The sequence below is a fragment of the Salvia miltiorrhiza genome, chromosome 8 (assembly GCF_028751815.1).
Source record: "Salvia miltiorrhiza cultivar Shanhuang (shh) chromosome 8, IMPLAD_Smil_shh, whole genome shotgun sequence".
Classification (NCBI taxonomy): domain Eukaryota; kingdom Viridiplantae; phylum Streptophyta; class Magnoliopsida; order Lamiales; family Lamiaceae; genus Salvia; species Salvia miltiorrhiza.
In genome coordinates this window covers 6,515,043-6,534,302 of record NC_080394.1, presented here as the reverse complement: position 1 = coordinate 6,534,302, position 19,260 = coordinate 6,515,043, and the positions used below count along the sequence as shown (strand labels likewise).

Here is a 19,260-nt window from a genome sequence, read left to right as displayed (position 1 = left end):
GCCTAACTCCCAAACCAATGGGGGATTTTAGCCTAACATGTTCACAAACAACAATCCAAAAATAAAGAGATACATAAATGAAATAGAGAGTAAAGTGACAAATCCTATTTCAAGGTTGCTTTCTTCATTCTCTCCTCTTCAATGCCTCTTCAAATCTTGGTGGTTGAGTGAAGTTATGGAAGCTAGGAAAATTAATGGGGGTTAGGGTTTAGTATGGAGGTAGGAGAGTGTATTGAATGTTTGGGGAAGATGAATGATGTGAGAAATGGGGGGAAAATGGGGTTTTAGGGCTCAAAATCACGTCTGGGGCCCACTTGGGGGAAGCCCCGCCCTTTTCCCGCGGTCACGGCCCGCGTCCGCGGCCTTCAAACGTGGGGATGCTCAGGGGACCCGCGGTCCCACCCCACGGCCGCGGGTGGTGACCGCGGGCGTCTTCTGGTGTCGAGGGTGAGTTTGCCGCGGTCCCTCCCCGCGGCCGCGGGTGGTGACCGCGGGCTACTGGGCTCTTTGCGCAGACTGCTCGTTTTGCTCCGTTCTCCCTCGTCCGGACTCGGATTTGGTCGCCGTTTGCGCTCACGGATTCCTCTCGAGACGTACTTCAATCTCATGTCTTCAAAATCCTCCAATTAGTCCTTGATTTTTCCTGAAAACACTCCAAAAACTATACCAAGCATCAAATATCAACAAAGCATAACATTAAGGTACAAACAAGCACTCACAAGCAAAACATAAAGGAAAATGACAACAATTCATACGAAAATGAGGTACGAAAACCATGTTTGTCACCGTCTGTCTTCCATCGCGCCTCCAGTCCTGTGTCTTCTATTGCGCCGCTAGCCATTGGTCTTCCATTCTTGCCACTCACCCGCTGTGGGACGGCCAACTTCGTCGCCGACGCCTGAAATCATAGAAGCTCCGCCATCCCCCGCCCCAAGCTCGAAATTACAGAATAGAATTGTCTCCACAAATCATCGCTAACCACCAATCGTCAGAGTGAAGAATGAAAAAAAAATGAAAAATTATGAGAAAAATGAAATTCGGGCAAAGTTCGTGATATTTAGTGTAATAAAAAACGTAATTTTTTCAACCACCGGAGTGGAACGTATGTGGCATGTGCCAGCGAGCCATATCAATGCCACGTCAACTCCGATCTGAGGGGAAAAAATCGTGGGAAAAATGAACGACTAATTCAATATGTGATAAAAAATAAATTTATTTAAAATTATGGAAAAAATGAAATTCAGGCAAAACTGGCGATATTTGGTGTAATTAACCCTATTTTAAATTGTTATTTTTTTTATTAAAAAAAGTAGTGACTTTACTAGTTGAACGTCTCAATAGTAATTAAGACATTACTAGTATTAACTTATTCTGTGTTCTTATTTTTCATGAAAATAATTATTCACTAATTCCCCTTATAATCTAACCCTGTATACAGAGTACTTGACGAATCAATATTGGTGAATTCTTCTTCCACCCTATACACATTTCTTCTTCTTCTTATTTTTTTGAAGCTCACGAGTCACGACCTTACATTATTACATACACACCGCACTTTACACTACAGTCGAGGAATGGAGTATGAGATATCAAAATTGAAAATGTATTCTATTTCTAAAAATATAGGCAAAATTTGGGCATAAAACGCTTTTAAAAGAGAAAAAGTACTTCACCTATTCTCAGTCAGTCCGGTTCAAGAGTTACAGTAGTTTCCATTGGCAACTACAATCGCTATCCTTCAGTCGGCCTAGCATTGCGCGAGAAAACACCATTTGTGCCAAAGCAATTGTTGCGACGAGTTCCAATTTAGGGCGGGAAAATTTCATAATTTCGCTATCCAATTTGCCAGCTCTACGCGAATGTGGCGGAGAAACGCTGCTGGAGTAAGTAATTAGCTAATAATTTTATCTATTACTTTGGTTGCATATTCTGCAGTTGCATTTGTTGTTGTTATTTCGTTTTTGTTGCCGCTGCTGATAAAGTTTGCTTTCGGACTTGTAGTTTAGAAATGAAGCGCGAGAAAATGAAGATTCCGATCAGAGCATATCTGGTAAGAGTTGGAAATATCAATCAAGTGAAAAAAGATTATTGAATTTTCCTCTCGTTCTTCTTCCGGATTATGTTTCGTTCGGTAAATTCGGTTATTTAATTTCTGCTATATGATTTGGGGGACGGGGGATTCTGTTCTGATATATGAAAATTTTGATTGCGAAGTTGGTAATATGTCTGGATTTTTATCTGGCGTTCGGTTGTTCTGCTTGGTGTTAAGTTTATGATGATGAAGTACGATTTAGGGTTTTGATTACGCTTTCTCTGGTCAACTTGATGATTTAAATCTTGAACAAGTTTATTTTCTGTATTTAGTTCACAAATTTGTCTGTTATCTCTTCATTGTTATTATCTATCAGAAGAGGATGAAGGTCCGGATGGTGACTGGACACGAAACACTGTTTCCTTGGGTGGAGAGGAAAATGGCAAGGTAAATGCTTTTATCAATCACGCATACTTAAACGTTTGGTCACATCCTTGTTTGCACTTTTTTAGTTCTGATTCGTCGAAATAAAAGTGTAATAATGTATTGTGAAAATAGTGAATTATTTCAGAATTTGAGTTTGCAATGATCTTTATCTGCCTATTGAAATAATGAAATTTAGTATCCCTGTCTATGTTCGACAAAGGCTACCATAACAAATACTAGTATGATTTTTGGCAGGGGAAGATACAGGTTCTCTCACAACTTGAGATATTCAGAGGTAGTTTATGTGATTTATTTCTTGTTTCTGCATTTCAGCTATATTAGTTATAGAGCTCGGGTCCCAAACTCAAATGGAATAACCTGATGCGTTTCTGCAGAGTCCTTTACAGAGGAGTCCATCTCATCCCCTGGGGTATTTACTGCAAACTCTAAAAGCTACAAGTTTTAGTACTATAAGAACTATCTGGATATGCTCTACAAAATATGTTGGCCAATTTTGTTTGCTGGAATGCGTACTGAAGAAACTTGCTTTTACTACTATATAAACATGAAAGTTATCTATTCCTTGTAGAAAAGGAAAAAAAGAAAAATAATCTTATTCCTTAAATTGTTACGAATTTTCAATATTAAAACTTCGTCCCTGCTATTGGTGACTTGGTGTTATGATTTCTTGAGAATGATTGAGGACACAAATAACAGTGTAATCCTTATATATCCTTAAAATTCGATGGTTGTAGTTTCTATTACTAATCTTGTTTGTTGATAGAAAAAAGGACGTTATCAAATCGAAGATGAAGTTGAACCTCCTATCTTCAGCGATAGTTCTCGCAGCCACTACCATGGAATTGCCTCCGCTACCCGTGCTCGTTCCAATAAAGGACTTATCTGCTTACCTGAAGTAGCTTCAGTCTCGTACTCTGATGAAGAAATTATTTCTGATGATGAGGTCTGGTACTTATGTTTGAACAAGTAGAAGGCCATCTTATATATCTAATAATCATAGTTTCTAAATATTGAGTAGTAACACATCCAGAAAATCGATCCTGGTACCTCTAGAAGTGTTAGAGAAAAGTTGGCCATCACATGGTCTGAAGCAAGTCGTGAAGTGGAGGCATTAGTCCGGTCAAATGAGAATCCCTGCTGTTCCTCAAACCACCATGATGCATTTGTGAAAGAAAAGAAATCGAATAGAGGTACTAAGCATATGTTTCTGGCAAAAGCTAAATGACAAAAATCATGTATACATTCTTTCTTTGTTTATACGTTCTTTTGATATACCCTGTCTCCCTAAAGCAAAGATGCTTTTATGAAGAATATTTTCTATATCATCACCCAGGTCCTCTTTATGTCCTAGGTTTGTGGTTTAAGTTTAACTGATATATGTTATACTGAATAATCAACATGTAGGAGGACGGGTCCGGAGAAAGGCTAAGGTCAAATTTTCATTCCCCTGCCATTCAGATAAAACAGACCCATCTTTGGTTGTCAGTGATAGTGATGGAGGGGCATCATCTGACAATATCCTCGTAGCAGATGAAATTGGTGCTGTAGCTGACGATGAGATGCACATTAATATGGCCGACTCTCAGCTGAACATTCATGATAAACGCATACACCCTTTCGAAATGTCCCATAAACATGACACCAGAGGGCATTCAATGTCTGAGATTCTAGGTAGCTTCCTTGAGAGAAGTGATCTGCAAGAAGGGAGTTCCAAACTGGTTAGTCTCTTTTATAAACTTTTCTCCTGCATGTACATTTTACATTCAGTTATATAAGGAATGCAGGAGATCCAGAAAAGAAGAAAGAAGCAGGCTATTTTAGTAAGAAATGTGCTTCCAATGGGTGATAGCATCCAAGAAGGCAAGGATCTTCCTGAGGCCTTAGATAGTGACTCTTCTTTTGAAAGTGAGAATGAGGTAGTTCCTAGCTAAATGGCTATCAAAGTTCTTTGAACTCATTTGATCCATGCATCACACCTTTACCTGCTTGACTGTCAAAATGGTCGTGTCAGGAGAATGCTCAAAGTGTAAAGTCGATTATCTCTAGGACTATGGCAGACCAATTTCATGAAGCTTTCAGAACAGTCTCTGCAATTGATGACAGACTGCATGTTTCTTTTCCTAGACCCTTGTGGTGGGTATGGTGCTACCGTGCTAGATATCAGGATTTCTAAAATGCAGCTCATGATTCTCTTCATTTTATTCACATTGAGTTGTAAATCATGCAGTGGTGGAATGTATAGGAAGTTGCAGCAAGTAATGCAAATTGAGAAAGAAAGAGAGATGGATTCCTTAAAGAATGCATGTGCAGAAACTGGTTTCAAAGGTAAAAGTGAGACCGAACATTCTATTTATCTACATACCACCATTTGTATCCAAGTAATTCCTTGATCTTTGAATTCCTTTTGTTTCCACATGAAGGAACGTCAGTTATGGTCAGAATTTTGTCGAGGTCTCTGGAAGCAAAGCTGATTGTGTGCTCTTGTAATTGTGTTGGAGATGGAAAGGTTCACTTGCTCCCAGAATATAAAAACTAGATCATTTTAAACATTATCTAATTTTAGTAGGCAGTTGCCTTTGCTGGGATATTTCCAAACTTAGGTCCTCATATCTCGTAGATGTGCCTTCATGGAGAACTCCCATAAGTTTTCTCACAGTAGAGAAACTTCAAAGAGGTTGTGATTAGTAACTGCATCATGGCATGGGCAAATTGACAGAGTTGCACACATGTTCCTTAACCTTATATACGAATGATCTTTTGTTTTATGTCTCCAGAATTTTCCTAAGGAGGCAAGGACTATGACTATCATCTTCAACCCAAGAATGTCGGACGATGCTGATCTGGAAGTCAGCAACCTGATATATATTCACCCTCCTTGGTATGACTTGCACAAGCTTAAACACCATATGAAATCTGCAGGTCCAGAGTATTTTCTGAGTATATTTTGGTTTCTTGCTCAAGTTAAAATAAGACATATTAGTTGCTTACTTGTTTTAGTTTAGTTCATTCCCTCGATATCATATCATTTATAATGCAGTAATATTATACTTCACTCTGTCTTAACCTGGATCCCATGCCTGTCACGATTTGCTGATTGGGTTAATATCACTTTTTGGCCTAAAGCATGTAGGTTTTTATGTCTATGTCCTAGCCTAAGCCTCTTTAATAATGATTACCTAACCTTTGCAATTCCTTTGCAATTTTTTCACGATGATGTCCTGCTGATAGGAATTCGGACCTGTTTGCTTATGTGGCACTCCAAATTCGGACCCTCTTGCCTAGTTGGTACGGTTTGCTTAAGTGGTACTCCAAATTTATTAATTTCTATTATATATTTATTAAACTCAATCCCTCTCTTCTTACTCCCATTCTCTCTCTCCCTGTCATCCTTCTCTCCAAATCTCCAGAAACTCATTTAAAATGTTACGTACTCATTATTAAAGAGACTTATGTTAGGACACATAAAAATTGTGCATATGCTAGGCCAAAAGAGATATTAACCCTTCGCCCATTCCACCTTGTGTTCTTGTGACTATGCTGTTCATATTTCATGTTATGAGTAGTGCTCTCATGCCGTGGTGTCTGTTGGAACAGGAAAGAGGTGCAGGTGAAAAATGAAGTAATCTTTCTATGTTCATACTTCTCCCAGGTCCAGCCTTGACTTCGACTTCACCCCATTTCAACAAATTTTACTGATCCTCAGGTTTCGAGTACAAGTTCTATGTTTACTTTTTAACTAAATTTATACACAACTATACACATATGCTTGCGTGTGTGTGTGAAAACTGAAAATAGCCAAGTGAAAGTGCTCTCATAAATCATAAGCGTTTTCGAAAAGAAGAATGAAAAAAAGTGGTCTTGTAAGCAGGAGTTGTTGCGATTTCAGTTACTGGTGAGTGCTCTCATAAATTCTATCAGATGCTAAGTAGGAGTACATTTTAATTGTTGTTGTCCTGTACATTGTCATTATTATAAAAGCCCCTATTTTGTTATTTATTAACACTCTATCTAGTTTGGCTATCTAGAAAATCTTAATACATATTTTAATCGTAAGTTGGCTTGATGACAAAAAATACGCAAACATTTGGCTGAATTTGGAAAGTTAGACTATCATTTACGAAATCTTTGGTTTGGTCATCATTGTAATAATTAAGTGTAGTATGGTTAATTTGCGACTTCCATTAAATTAATAGAGCGTACCTTAGTTTTTCTTTTTAAAGATAGACGTGGTATCTAGTGAAATATGAAAATAAGAAGTGTTTGGCTAAGCTTATTTTAAAGAGCTTATAAGACGTAGTTTTCTAAGAGCTTTATAAGTTGTCAAAGTGTTTGGGTAATTGAACTTATAAGTTAAAAAGAGAATTTTTAGTTAGTGAGAGAAAAATTTTGTTAGAGAGAGAAAATCGAATAAAAATGAAATTAGAATGATATATGATAAAAATAAAAAATTATACTAGTTGAGTTATTTTTGCAAAATGAGAGTTCCTTATAAGATAGTATTAATAAGAAAATAAGTTGAGGTAGATGAACTTATTTTATGAGGAGCTTATAAGCACTTGGAACTTATTTTTGTAGATTATAAGTTCTTTCGGAGCTTATTTTGCCAAACACTTTAAATAACTTGTAATTTCTAAGCAACTTATAAATTGTTTTAAAGAGTTTATAGGCTTAGCCAAACACCCTCTATGTAAATCCTTGTGAATTGAGGTGGATTAGATTTTTATGATGGGTTTTGACGGATAAATTTGATCAATTAAACTTGGCTAATGTCCTAGAAACGGACAAAAACCGTAACTAGCTATAAGTACTACAATTAAACTAGTTGGTATATTACATAAACAACCGCGTCCATTTATTTTAAATTCCTGATTTTGGATGCAAATGAGAATGTCAACTTGGTGACTTGGGACGAAAGTAACGCAGTCCAATGCATCACCCATCTAACATTGCATCCCAATCGGAGACAATAAAAAGACAATGAATGATAAATGTGCACTAATTTTAATATCTTATTCCACAAAAAAATTATGACGACACGAATCTTTATATATATAAAAAGCAAAGTAAATGTAAATAAATTTAATTTGAAGGGTAAATTTGGAATTGAGAAAAATGAATAATTAAAAAATAAAAATCAAATTCACTCCACTTCTGCCGATAATAATGGAAAACGAACTGCCAAATTATTGTTTGTTGAATATTTAGTCAAAAAGAATTGTTGTTGAACATATTATTAAACTTTAATAATTTTCTACTTTCTTTTAATTCTATAGTATTAAAATTTATTAATAGGACATTATGTAATTATTATGAAATAATAATTCAATAATCTCATTAAACTAATTCGATCTTAATTATTTTTAATTACTTTCTCAAACTCTTATTTCAATTTTGTGTTGGAAAGCCCCAATTGTAAATATTATAAAAATTTGGTATTTATGAGGAAATATTTAAAATTGAGGGAGTATATAAATACATGAGTTGAAAATAAAGCTGACTCGATTCATAATTTATTTTACAACTAATCCTTTTTTAAAAACTAAAAAAATTCCTTTTTTACTCCCATTTTTCCTGTAATTATAATATTTTAATTTCAAATTAAATTTTAAAAATAAATAATAGTGATTAATTATTTAATAAAATAGTTGGTAGATGTGTTTTAGTGAATAAAAGGGTCTTACCATATAAAAACGAGCGGTTGTAGTTAAATTGAGTGTGAATCATGTAAAAATGAGTAGTTATGGTTAAAAAAAAAAGAAAAAGGGTGGACATGTCCTAAAAAGAAAGTAATATACTCTTTGTTGACGCTAAATCGAATAAATATTGTATACTGTTGGCGGACGGAGGTAGTACTCCCTTTGTCTCATAAAAATATGAACATTTATAAGTTGTACGAGTTTTAAGATTTATTAGATAAAAATGTACTGTGAGTGAAAAGGGGTTCTACTTGATGAAAAGTAAAGATAACAAGTAAAATGATCGTGGTGAGGTAATGTAGAAACGTAAAAAGGTTCATATTTTTATGAGACTGAAGGAATATGATTTTGTATAAATTACATTGACTATATTAGAAAATTGGATCAATTTGTAGAGAAAAACTTGGCATCAAATTTTAATAATTTTAATTTAAATTAATAATTATATAATATACGCATATTTTACACAAATCTAAAATCACATCACCGCACATCGTGCGGGAGGTACACTAGTTTTAATAAAATGCGAATAAATTTTATGAAGTAAGAGTCTTATTTTAAACGTGAGTAGAGTTATGTGGACTCTATTATTATAAATGAAAATTGCAAATTTTTTGTGGACAGATCAAAAGTGTAATAGTGTCAATTTTTTTTGTGAACAGATGGAGTAATATTTTCGATTTCAGACGCTGTGTAAACTCATATTTAGTGATCATGTGTACATCGTTGAATAAATAAATAAAGTACCTCTTATTTTGGAAATACAGATCAATTAATCAATATTAATACTTTTCTTGGGATGTCTCATTTATAATATCTCAATTCATAAAATAAATTAAATTACGCCACTAAAAGCATCCACATCAGAACTCGACCGTGGGGCTCGAGCCTCGTCTCGGCAAGCTCCGCTTCGTTGTTGAGCTCTCAAGCTTGATAGGTGGCTCTATAGAATGAGTTTGGTTCGATGCATGCTTGCACACACTGTATTAACAAACAATTTATATTTATAAATCCTAATAGATTTGAGTAATTAGTGAAATGATTAATAAAATAAATTTTTAATTATGTTTGGATTGAGTGCGAGCGGGTACATAAATTTTGAACGAGTGTGGATAATTAAACCATACACTCTTTATCATTTTGATGTATGTTTCACTATAACTAACAACTTAGATGACAAAATTTAATACAAATATAAAATTATTTTTATAATCTATTAATACTAATAAATTATACTATTATAAAGTGATTAAAACTCGACGAGTTACTTATATTGGGATTGAAATCGATAAGGAAGATGACACGTCACTCTCTGTTATTGTTTAATTTTTACATTACGTGCCCTCCAATTAACGAATCGTATACAGTGACAACACTTCGTCTTTGTCCCAATAAATTACCCTTTTTGTCCCTTGATGGCTCCGAATTTCCCAAGGCTACAATCGTCAATTCACTGCCTTTCTTCTTAGCCTCCCTCATCGCTTCGATCCTTTGCGCCCCCAAAATCATCCGTTCCTCCCCTTTTCCCGTAATTCCATCCGGGTCCCCGCCTGCGCCATGGCCACCATATCGAGCCTCGCCTCCCATCCAAACCCTAACCCTAATCCCAATCTGATCTCCCCCATGCTCCAGCCTTACCTCGAGCAGCAGCAGGAGCGCCTCCAGCCCGACACGCCGCCGGACGACGGAGGATCCCCCTACGATGCTGTTCCCGACACCGATGACCGCGATTCCTCCACCGCCGCCAACAATAACCCCGCCGTTCTCACCCCCAACCTAAACCCTAGCCCGATCAAGCTCCTCCACGTCTCTTTCAACCAAGACTACGGCTGCTTCGCCACCGGCACCGACCGGGGTTTCCGAATCTATAACTGCGATCCCTTCCGCGAGATCTTCCGCCGAGATTTCGATGGGAACGGCGGGGGAGTTGGCGCCGTCGAGATGCTTTTTCGGTGCAATATCCTTGCCCTAGTCGGCGGTGGCGATTCGCCGCAGTATCCGTTGAATAAGGTAATGATATGGGACGATCATCAGAGCCGGTGTATTGGGGAGTTGTCCTTCAGGTCTGAAGTGCGCGGGGTTCGACTTCGGAGGGACCGAATTATTGTTGTTCTCGAGCAGAAGATTTTTGTGTACAATTTCGCGGATTTAAAGCTGCTGCATCAAATTGAGACTATTGCGAACCCCAAGGGACTCTGCGCAGTGTCGCAGGTTGCGGGATCGTTTGTGCTGGTTTGTCCTGGGCTGCAGAAGGGGCAGGTTAGGGTGGAACATTACGCATCAAAGAGAACTAAATTCATCATGGCTCATGATTCCAGAATTGCGTGCTTCACGCTCTCGCAAGATGGGAATCTGCTGGCAACTGCTAGCAGTAAGGGGACGCTTGTTAGGATATATAATACACACGATGGAAGTTTGCTGCAGGAGGTAACTTGTTTATGTTGTTAGCAATGTTGTTTTATTTGTCATATAATGTAGGCCATTGGGCGTGAGTTGATTCTTTGAATGTTCGATAAAAGTGCTCCATGTTAGTTAATTAATTCAACAGCAACAATGTTCTGGAGGTATGCCAAGACTTCTATCTTTGCAGACATGAACAGCTTCACATGTACAGTTCCCATTAAGTTTGTTGACTAGGGTGCAAATAATTGCAATGGGAATAAATATTGTGGCGGATTACCTTGATCAGATTCAATGTGGTAATATTGATGAGATTCAATATGGTAATATCATGTCAAAAAAAAGATTCAATATGGTAATAGGCACTTGGTGAGCAATGGAGGGAGTTCAATTAATGTATACCTTTTGCAGCTTGATTTAAATATGTGTCCATTCATGAAAATCTATGGAAAACTAACTGCGACTGGATTGTTTGGTCATTCATTCATTTCTGTAAGCATTAATTATGTGATTGAGGACTGAATGTTAATGTTGGTTATTTCAAAACATGGTCTTGAGAAGTGCTAAGAGCCATTTAGATAACAATTTCTTTTGGAATATATATGGGAGAGATTGTGAATTTTGGAGCCCCTTTGTTTCTCTCATGAGCTAACATCGAATGGATTAGAGTATTGCTATAGTCTTATGATGTTCTTTCTTTAGAGGTCTGTTTGTGCATATATTGTTGTTGTGAGTATGTTGGTGACAATGCTATTGTTCTGAAGTGTGGAAAAAAGCTGTATTCTGATTTTGTTTCTTGTTTTCTGTGTGTTGCACCTTGATAAGTTTGTTTATGTTTTATGCTCAATCAATGTAAAAATGATCTAAGAAGAGCTCACTTATAATATGCTGCAGGTTCGAAGGGGTGCGGACAGGGCAGAAATATATAGCGTGGCATTCTCGCCCACAGCTCAGTGGTTGGCAGTGTCAAGTGATAAGGGCACTGTTCATGTTTTCAGCCTTAAGGTTAATTCTGGGAATGTTGGAAGCGAGAGGTCAAACAGTCCTCCAGATACGAACCCTTCAACTGTGACGGCAGGCTCTTCACTGTCTTTCATTAAAGGTATAATCCTCAGTTATACTCTCTTATTTAATGAAATATTGCAGCCCCTTGCTTTATTGTGGAGTCTGCAAATTGGTGGCTTTGTTTTTATCTGAGTTCAGAAGGAAATTGGATTGATTCTTTTTCCACAAGTACTAATGGAAGATTGAAGAGAATTATTAGAAGCTCAAATTATTAGCATAGTTGTTATATAGCTTCATTGTAGCGTTCATTTGGAAATTAATCTGGTTATCTGGAATTTCCTTAAATCATTCATGTCGGCCATTGTCAAATCTTGGATACTGCTTGGTTTTATTTGCTGCTTGCATTGAGGAGCTTCTTTTCTAGGTTCCAGTACAAATTCTATTTGACTTCTTTCTTTGTCCCTTTTTCTATGTTTTTCCCCTTTTGACGGTTGTTAGCTAGTATTAGACCTGTTTGTCTTCTCATAAGAATATGTCTAATTGGCAATGAGGAAATGGAAAGTATCAAGTATGTATTGCCTCTCTTTGAATGCTTCACGGCCTGAATCAGTTTTCTTTTGTTTGGCAGGAGTCCTTCCGAAATATTTCAGCTCAGAGTGGTCAGTGGCTCAGTTCCGTTTACCTGAAGGATATCAATATATTGTTGCCTTTGGTCACCAGAAGAATACAGTGGTAATTCTTGGCTTGGATGGAAGGTCAGTTTTATTTAACTCCCAGCTGTACTACTTCAATTAGTTTGGAAGTTTCTATTTTCCAAGCTTACATGCAGCTGCTAGGCTCCTGTGTCATAGACCTGGCCTTGTTCAAATCACAAACCTCTGAAAGGACTGTTCCTATTCTAAGTATTACTATCTGGGTAAAGTTAGATTGGCTGACCTGTTGAATTGCACAGACTGGGTTCTAAACATCAGTTAACTTTACAATTTTTTCCTTTAAGTGGAAGAAAAGATGAGTAATTAAGCACCACAAGAACTGTTAGGTTAAAGAATCAATTAAAGATCTATGGTTGGCACCCGCCTCTCTAGGTGGTTATATGTTCCAACTACATGGCCTTGTAAAGCTGATACTTAGGTGCAATTATTCAAGTTGGGCTGGCTAGTTGGGCATTTGATGTTTTGAGCTACAAAGTTGAGCTTCTATACGAAGGGAAAAAGATAATACTTCTCTGATTTTGTTTAAAGTTTGTTTTAGATATTTTTATGGTTATTAAGAAATACGTCAAAAATATAATAAACTCGAAATAAGATCAGGATTGAAGTATTAAATGGAACTGATGTAAGCTCTGAAACGATGATGCTTAATAACTTTAGAGGGAGTACTAACAAGAGTTGAAATTCCATCTGTTTTCTTTGGTGGACATTTTGCATTTGCTTCCCATAATATATTACATCTTGTATATCCTTTTTTAGTAAGTGATATCTACAAACATGCTTATATATCATTTTGTAGTAAGTTGTTGAGAGAGAAGAAAAGATACTGATTAGTTGGTGAATGTATATGCAGCTTCTACCGGTGCAAATTCGAGCCGGGGAGTGGTGGGGAGATGACACAGTTGGAGTATCACAATTTTCTGAAGCCAGAAGAAGCATTTTAGCACAAGTATCATACTACCCTGCCTCCACTCTAATGTTTTCCCGCTGCTAATTTGTGGGTTCGCGATGACGTTGTAAATATCCAAATGTAAATGCAACCAACTGAGTGAAACTGCTTAATCTATAACCAGTCTAATATTGTAAAAATGGGAATAATGACAATATCTGCTTCTATATTTATTGCTTTTATGTCATCTGCTGCAGCTTCACGATATTTTTTCGCTCTCTAGAGATTATAGTAAAAAGTCTAACTAGTAGTAGTATTTGATTTTGATGGAAGTAATTGAGTTCTCACTTTAAATGCATTGCTTTTTTCTCCTCTAAAGAGCATCTGGATAAATTTCAGATTAAACTTTTTTAGGGTACTTATTTGAAAAGCATTACTCCTCCGGCCTTATTAATATTCGTCTGTTTTCTTTTTCTGGTGGTGATATTAAATATAAGTTCACATAATTACTTTCCATTAAAATCTTACTTTCCTAAATATTGATAACGAAAAGAAATGTGTCATGTTTATTGGGATGAAAGTTGTATAAAATTATACGGTATATTCTCTCAGTCCATCAATTCGTGTCTTAATTTGATATTTTGGTCCATTCATCAATTCTTGTTTTAAAAATAAAATAAAATAGTGAGTATTTCTAGCGGTTAATTTATCTGTTAAGTCGGAGGTGATATTTCTTTTAAGAAAAGTGTGAGGCGATGTTATATTCGTTAAATTATTCAGTTGGACAAAGCTGATAATATACCTACTTATCGTTGGTCTGACCAAATTGGTCATATAGCCAAAATAACATAAGATCGCTTTATTAGAATTGAATACTTGTGTTATTTAGACTTACGTATTAACTAGTGGGCATATATAGATAGTATTATTGTATTATTGTCTCTTGAACTAATTTATGATAACCGGTTTAATTAAAGTTGGTTGAATTTATAGCTCCAACGAAATTTCGTTTGAAGGATGCCCACGTGGCAACAATTCTAACCAACCAATATACCAAACTCCAAACCTTAGTTGCCTCTGAGAAGCAGAAGCCCTTCTTCTTCTTCTTCTATCTCCTTCTCTCTCTAGGGTTGCCACCGGTTCAGGAGTTTCGGGCCCGAACTGGCGGTTCAGGTTCAAAAATTTCATGAACCTGAACCGGCCCGCCTAAAATTTGAAGGGCCGGTTTTCGGACCCTAAACCGGCGGTTCCGGGCCGGGTCAAAAACCGGCGGTTCACGGGCTTTTCCTTTTTTTAAAAAAAAAATTGTATTCTTTTTTATGAAATTAAATGATTTGTGATGAAATTTCAAAAAAATTTACTTTACAAGTGTTGAAAATTTTCAAAATTATTAAAGTTAAGTATTATATTATTAAAATTATTCAAAAATTTCAAAAATTATTAAAATTTCAAAATTTGTAGGTTATTATATTATTTAAGATTTTTAAGTTGAGTAATTTCAAAATTATTAAAGTTAAGTATATATATATACGCAAAATTTAAAAAATACAACATATATTTATAAGTTATTATATAAGTTATATATTTATAAGTTATATATTACATGAATATAAGTTATATATTTATAAGTTAAGTTGAATTCCACATTGAAAAATGTAGGATATGAATTTGATTTTTAAAAAAAATTAAAAATTCGGCTGGAACCGCCGGTTCGGACAGCCGGTTCAGGGTCGAAATATATGTGAACCTAAACCGGCCCTTAACGTTTGACGGTTTGGCCCTGAACTGGCCCGGTGGTCAACGGTCCGAGCCGGAACCGTTGACCACTGGGCCGGTTCAGGGTCGAACCGCCGGTTCCAGTTGGCCCTTGGCACCACTATCTCTCTCACTCATCATTTTGTGTCAAAAATGGAAGCTGTGAACTACTAACAAATAAGAGAATCCTGTGTCTGTATGTTAATTTGAGGTGATGCTACGTTTGCTGTGGTATTTGTATGAATATTGTATTGTAGTATATGGTTAGCTCAATAAAATCAAAACTGGAAAAGGTTGCTTTTATCAGAGGTAAAAAAGGTAACTAATGCATGGACTACAAGCGGCAAAAATATTAAAGTAGGTCGCCCATAGTTTCATCTCTTTCTCTACCCATAATAACTTTAAACTCAATATATTTAAATATTTTGTTTAAAATGTAACACATCTTTATACAATAATTTGGAGCAGCTCGAACTCGAACTAGAAAAAACAGTGTGGAGCTAAGCATACCTGAAAAACAAGAAAAATCATATTCGAGCTAAAAGAATATTGATGGAATCAAGTGTTGACTTTTTATTACAAACTGGTGCGGTTCGTTCTTCATTTTAGAGCATCCACTAAGATTAGAAGAAATGAATTGAAGAAGAAACAATAACGAGGAAAAAATGGAGACAGATGGGATGTGATTTTGCTTGCTATACTGTCTGCTTAAACATTTATACTATCTATACCAATTCTACTATGTGAGATAAGATTAAAATCTAGTGTGTTTTAGTGCAATTACTGTAAATTTTTGTAATTATATTTTAACTACTTAAAAATGTTAAGTAGTTTAAATAATTTAATTTTATTCAATTTTAAAATGTGTGGAAAAAGTGGATATTATATGATGGTGGGGTTAATGATCAATGTTAAATTATTGAAAACACAAAAAGTATTACTGGAAGTATATATGTATATATAAATGTGTCATGACAGAAAGAAGCAATTGTAATAAATGCTACACTGAAGTTTTCTTACCCATTTATTTGTGAAGTTAGTTGCAGTAGGGAGAAGGGAGTAGGTGGTGTTTGTATTAATTTTATCTGCCGCAGTGTTGATGAGGAATTTTGTTTGTTTCGATATTTTAAAATAAATTCATCCAAAAATAAAGTCAGGGCTAAGGATTGGATTTTCAATCTTACAAAATTTGTCTAACAAAAAGCTAAGAGCATCCTAGGTGATGTATGAAGTATGATAATCTATGTATCATATATATTTTTTCTACAATGTTTTCTACTATATTTTTTCTACAATGTTTTCTCCCTATATATATATATATATATATTTGAAATTAAGATATCACAATATAATTGAACAATAAAATCGGAAATTTTATTGTATATCTACTCATACATATTAAATGTACAATTATCTTTTAAAAACTTCAATTAATTAAAAAACATGAGATGAAATAATCAAACATACCGTCATACCGTGCTTGGCCCTCCAGTGTGAAACTTGTTACTTGCTTTTTTTTTTTTTTTTTTTTTTTTGGGAAAAGGAAAGACTTTTTTATTTATTAAAGCATGGAAAGTGCACGAGGGTGTGATTGTGAACTACCAAAGGTTTTTAATTATATTTAATTTAATGCATCTTAAAACGCTATATTTAAAGCCTAAGAAAGGGGTCATGGACCATATGTTGTAGTTCTAGAACATGCTATTATACTCCATCCTTTCTCTAAATAATAAAGGGCGATGGTGTTTGGATCAATTTGATCCAGATCAAATATAATAAATATTGATTTTTTATTTTTATATATATATTTTTAATATAATAATATTATATATATATGGAATAAAAAATTCATTAAATATTTATATTTCCAATAAGAATTTTGACTGAATTTATGGTGTGAACTCTATTAAATGTTTATTTATATCTATGTGAATATTTGCATTTAAAAAAAATTGGCAATTTATTTTAATCAATAACTTTTCATTTCATGTTTAGAAACATGTTATATTTTTAAAATAGAATTATATTAATTCTAATTTTGAACTAAATTTAATAATTGAATGCCCGTTTCAATAAAAAAAATTGAACACTACCAAGTAAATATTAAGAATAATTAATAGATATAATAAAAGATTTTTTTATTTATTTCAAACAGTATAAAATTAGAAATTGTATAATCTAACATTAAGCAACCATATATCCAAATATATTGAAACACGTTATAAAGTCCAAATTACAGATCTAGCTATTGGCGTTGTTTTCCTTTGGGAGGGGACTTACCTCGTCGCTATCTCTCAAAACTCAAAACTACAATATAGACGTGAAAAATTCAACCCTTTCTTCTAGCATCTTCCACACAATTGAAAAAAAAAATCACAAAATTGAGTTTTTAATAATATATTAGATCGATAACATTATTTCTAAACATTTATTACGCGCAGCGGTACATCAATTTTTTTATCCATTAGAAATTAATAAATTATAGTTAAGATTGTCAATTTTATAAATTATATAAAAATAAAAATTTGATTTAATATTTTCCGTTAACTAAAAGAACGAGGAATGAAATTAAAATCAAGATTTGATTTTTATGCAATTTATAAATTTAATTGTTTAATTATAATTATAATTATAATTTGATATGATAACAAAAATCATACTCCAATATAATAGCATAGGATCTGGTGTAATAATAGTATATTATTTATTTTGACTTGCGTATAATAATAGTATTAACATAATGAGTAAAATCTTAAATGATTGAGATCATCTCTCTATTTAAGCACTAGACATCACTCTCATCTTCCTCCACAAACCATTTTTCACTCCTATTCTTCAACACAGCAGCAATGGCGATCAAGGTCTACGGCCACCCCTTTTCCCCCGCAGCGAGAAGGGTTCTTGTCTGCCTAGCAGAAAAGGGCCTCGATTACGAGATCGTGTTGGTCGATTTAGCAACCGGCCAGCAGAAGAAGGAGCCCCTAATCTCAATCAACGTAACCATTATTCTGTGTTTCTTAATTGCTTGCATCTTCTTTAATTGTTAATTTGACCCACATTTCTTGTTCCGATTCAGCCATTCGGGCAGGTGCCGGGATTCGAAGATGGCGATCTCAAGCTCTTCGGTAAAATTAAAAAAGAAAAAAAAATCTTGTCTTGCACTCCACTTGTTCACTGAAATGACACTTCCAAAATTTGAGATACATTTGTTTGTTTGGTGTTGCAGAATCGAGAGCCATAACGAGATACATCGCGCATGCATACGCCGACAAGGGAACTCCACTAATCTCGGAGGATCCGAAGAAGATGGCCATCATCGGTCTGTGGTTGGAAGTGGAATCTCAGAAATTCGACGCCGCCGGCCAGAAACTGAGCTTCGAGATTCTGGTGAAGCCCATGAAGGGGATGGCCGTGGACGAGGCCGTGGTGGAACAGGGGCAAGCCCAGCTGGCGGCGGTTCTCGACGTGTACGAGGCCCGTTTGGGCAAGTCCAAGTATTTGGGCGGCGACGACTTCTCCTTGGCCGATCTGCACCACATTCCGATCATCGCCAACCTGATGAAGACCAAGGTGAAGGCGGTGTTCGACGCGCGGCCCTGCGTCGCCGCCTGGGCCGCCGCGCTCTTGGCCCGCCCCGCTTGGCAGAAGATAAATGCGGCTTAGCCACACACACAATTCTGCACATGCTAAGTTGTTGGTTTGTGTTTAATGAGTTGGTGTAGCTCTTGCTCATGAATTCTCTACTTCTTTTAACATAATTTGAGTTTATGATGCTGGAAATTGCACAACTTGATTGCATATTTTTGTGTCTACATTGAATTCTATTAGTCTCACATTTTTTTAATCTAATATGTTTCGATAAAATTGCTTTAAAATAATGATAAAAATATCTTCGATAGAATCAATGTATCAAAATTAGTCCACCTACGCAATTTTAGGGTTGGTATGAGATCGAAAATTAGGAGTCCAACAAAAAAGTCAAGGCGGGCCGGTCTTTTTTCAGGCATGAGGCTCGTTCTAAAGTAATCTAGATATTAACACAAAAACTTGAATACAATCGGGTGTACCATATAATCGAATTGGCCCGCACTCAAAATAGTACTTATTTATAAAGTTCAGGTCAAGGTACAGATTGAGATCAGAATGCTGGTCAGAGTCTAAGTAGAATGCTGGTCAGAGTCTAAGTAAGGGTGCAACCTGATTGTACGGTACACTCGATTGTCCTCAAGACCACCTCATATATTAATCCCTTCGTCCGACCAAGCATGATTCAAAATCCAATTTACAATATTTCATTTATAATGGGTCAAAATACACTTTATACCT

General features: G+C 35.6%; 3 protein-coding genes across 11 annotated transcripts; all 3 read left to right on the top strand.

Annotated features, from left to right (window-relative positions):
* Nucleotides 1-1,489: 1,489 nt before the first annotated feature.
* LOC131000470 (uncharacterized) lies at nucleotides 1,490-6,475 on the top strand. 9 transcript variants are annotated; one of them, XM_057926386.1, is made up of 15 exons: nucleotides 1,490-1,883; nucleotides 2,002-2,050; nucleotides 2,409-2,479; nucleotides 2,714-2,753; nucleotides 2,854-2,888; nucleotides 3,243-3,422; nucleotides 3,510-3,669; nucleotides 3,884-4,197; nucleotides 4,273-4,395; nucleotides 4,491-4,612; nucleotides 4,707-4,804; nucleotides 4,900-4,985; nucleotides 5,254-5,357; nucleotides 5,708-5,764; nucleotides 6,074-6,475. In XM_057926386.1, the coding sequence occupies exons 1-15, from the start codon at nucleotides 1,860-1,862 to the stop codon at nucleotides 6,138-6,140; spliced, it is 1,530 nt and encodes a 509-aa protein (XP_057782369.1). In that variant the 5' UTR covers nucleotides 1,490-1,859; the 3' UTR covers nucleotides 6,141-6,475. The 9 variants fall into 9 exon arrangements, 7 of the variants coding, with proteins under 7 accessions (XP_057782369.1, XP_057782367.1, XP_057782371.1 ...); XM_057926384.1 differs by having other exon boundaries at nucleotides 4,264-4,395; XM_057926385.1 differs by having other exon boundaries at nucleotides 1,505-1,883; nucleotides 2,412-2,479; nucleotides 4,264-4,395.
* A 2,987-nt stretch (nucleotides 6,476-9,462) lies between these two features.
* Nucleotides 9,463-13,426, top strand: LOC131000469 (autophagy-related protein 18a). Its single transcript, XM_057926383.1, has 4 exons — nucleotides 9,463-10,602; nucleotides 11,470-11,677; nucleotides 12,209-12,335; nucleotides 13,144-13,426. Exons 1-4 carry the CDS (start codon nucleotides 9,733-9,735, stop codon nucleotides 13,232-13,234), a joined length of 1,296 nt encoding a protein of 431 aa, XP_057782366.1. The 5' UTR covers nucleotides 9,463-9,732; the 3' UTR covers nucleotides 13,235-13,426.
* A 4,242-nt stretch (nucleotides 13,427-17,668) lies between these two features.
* On the top strand, nucleotides 17,669-18,732 carry LOC131000467 (glutathione S-transferase-like). Its single transcript, XM_057926382.1, has 3 exons — nucleotides 17,669-17,930; nucleotides 18,011-18,059; nucleotides 18,161-18,732. Exons 1-3 carry the CDS (start codon nucleotides 17,784-17,786, stop codon nucleotides 18,595-18,597), a joined length of 633 nt encoding a protein of 210 aa, XP_057782365.1. The 5' UTR covers nucleotides 17,669-17,783; the 3' UTR covers nucleotides 18,598-18,732.
* The last annotated feature ends 528 nt before the right edge of the window (nucleotides 18,733-19,260 follow it).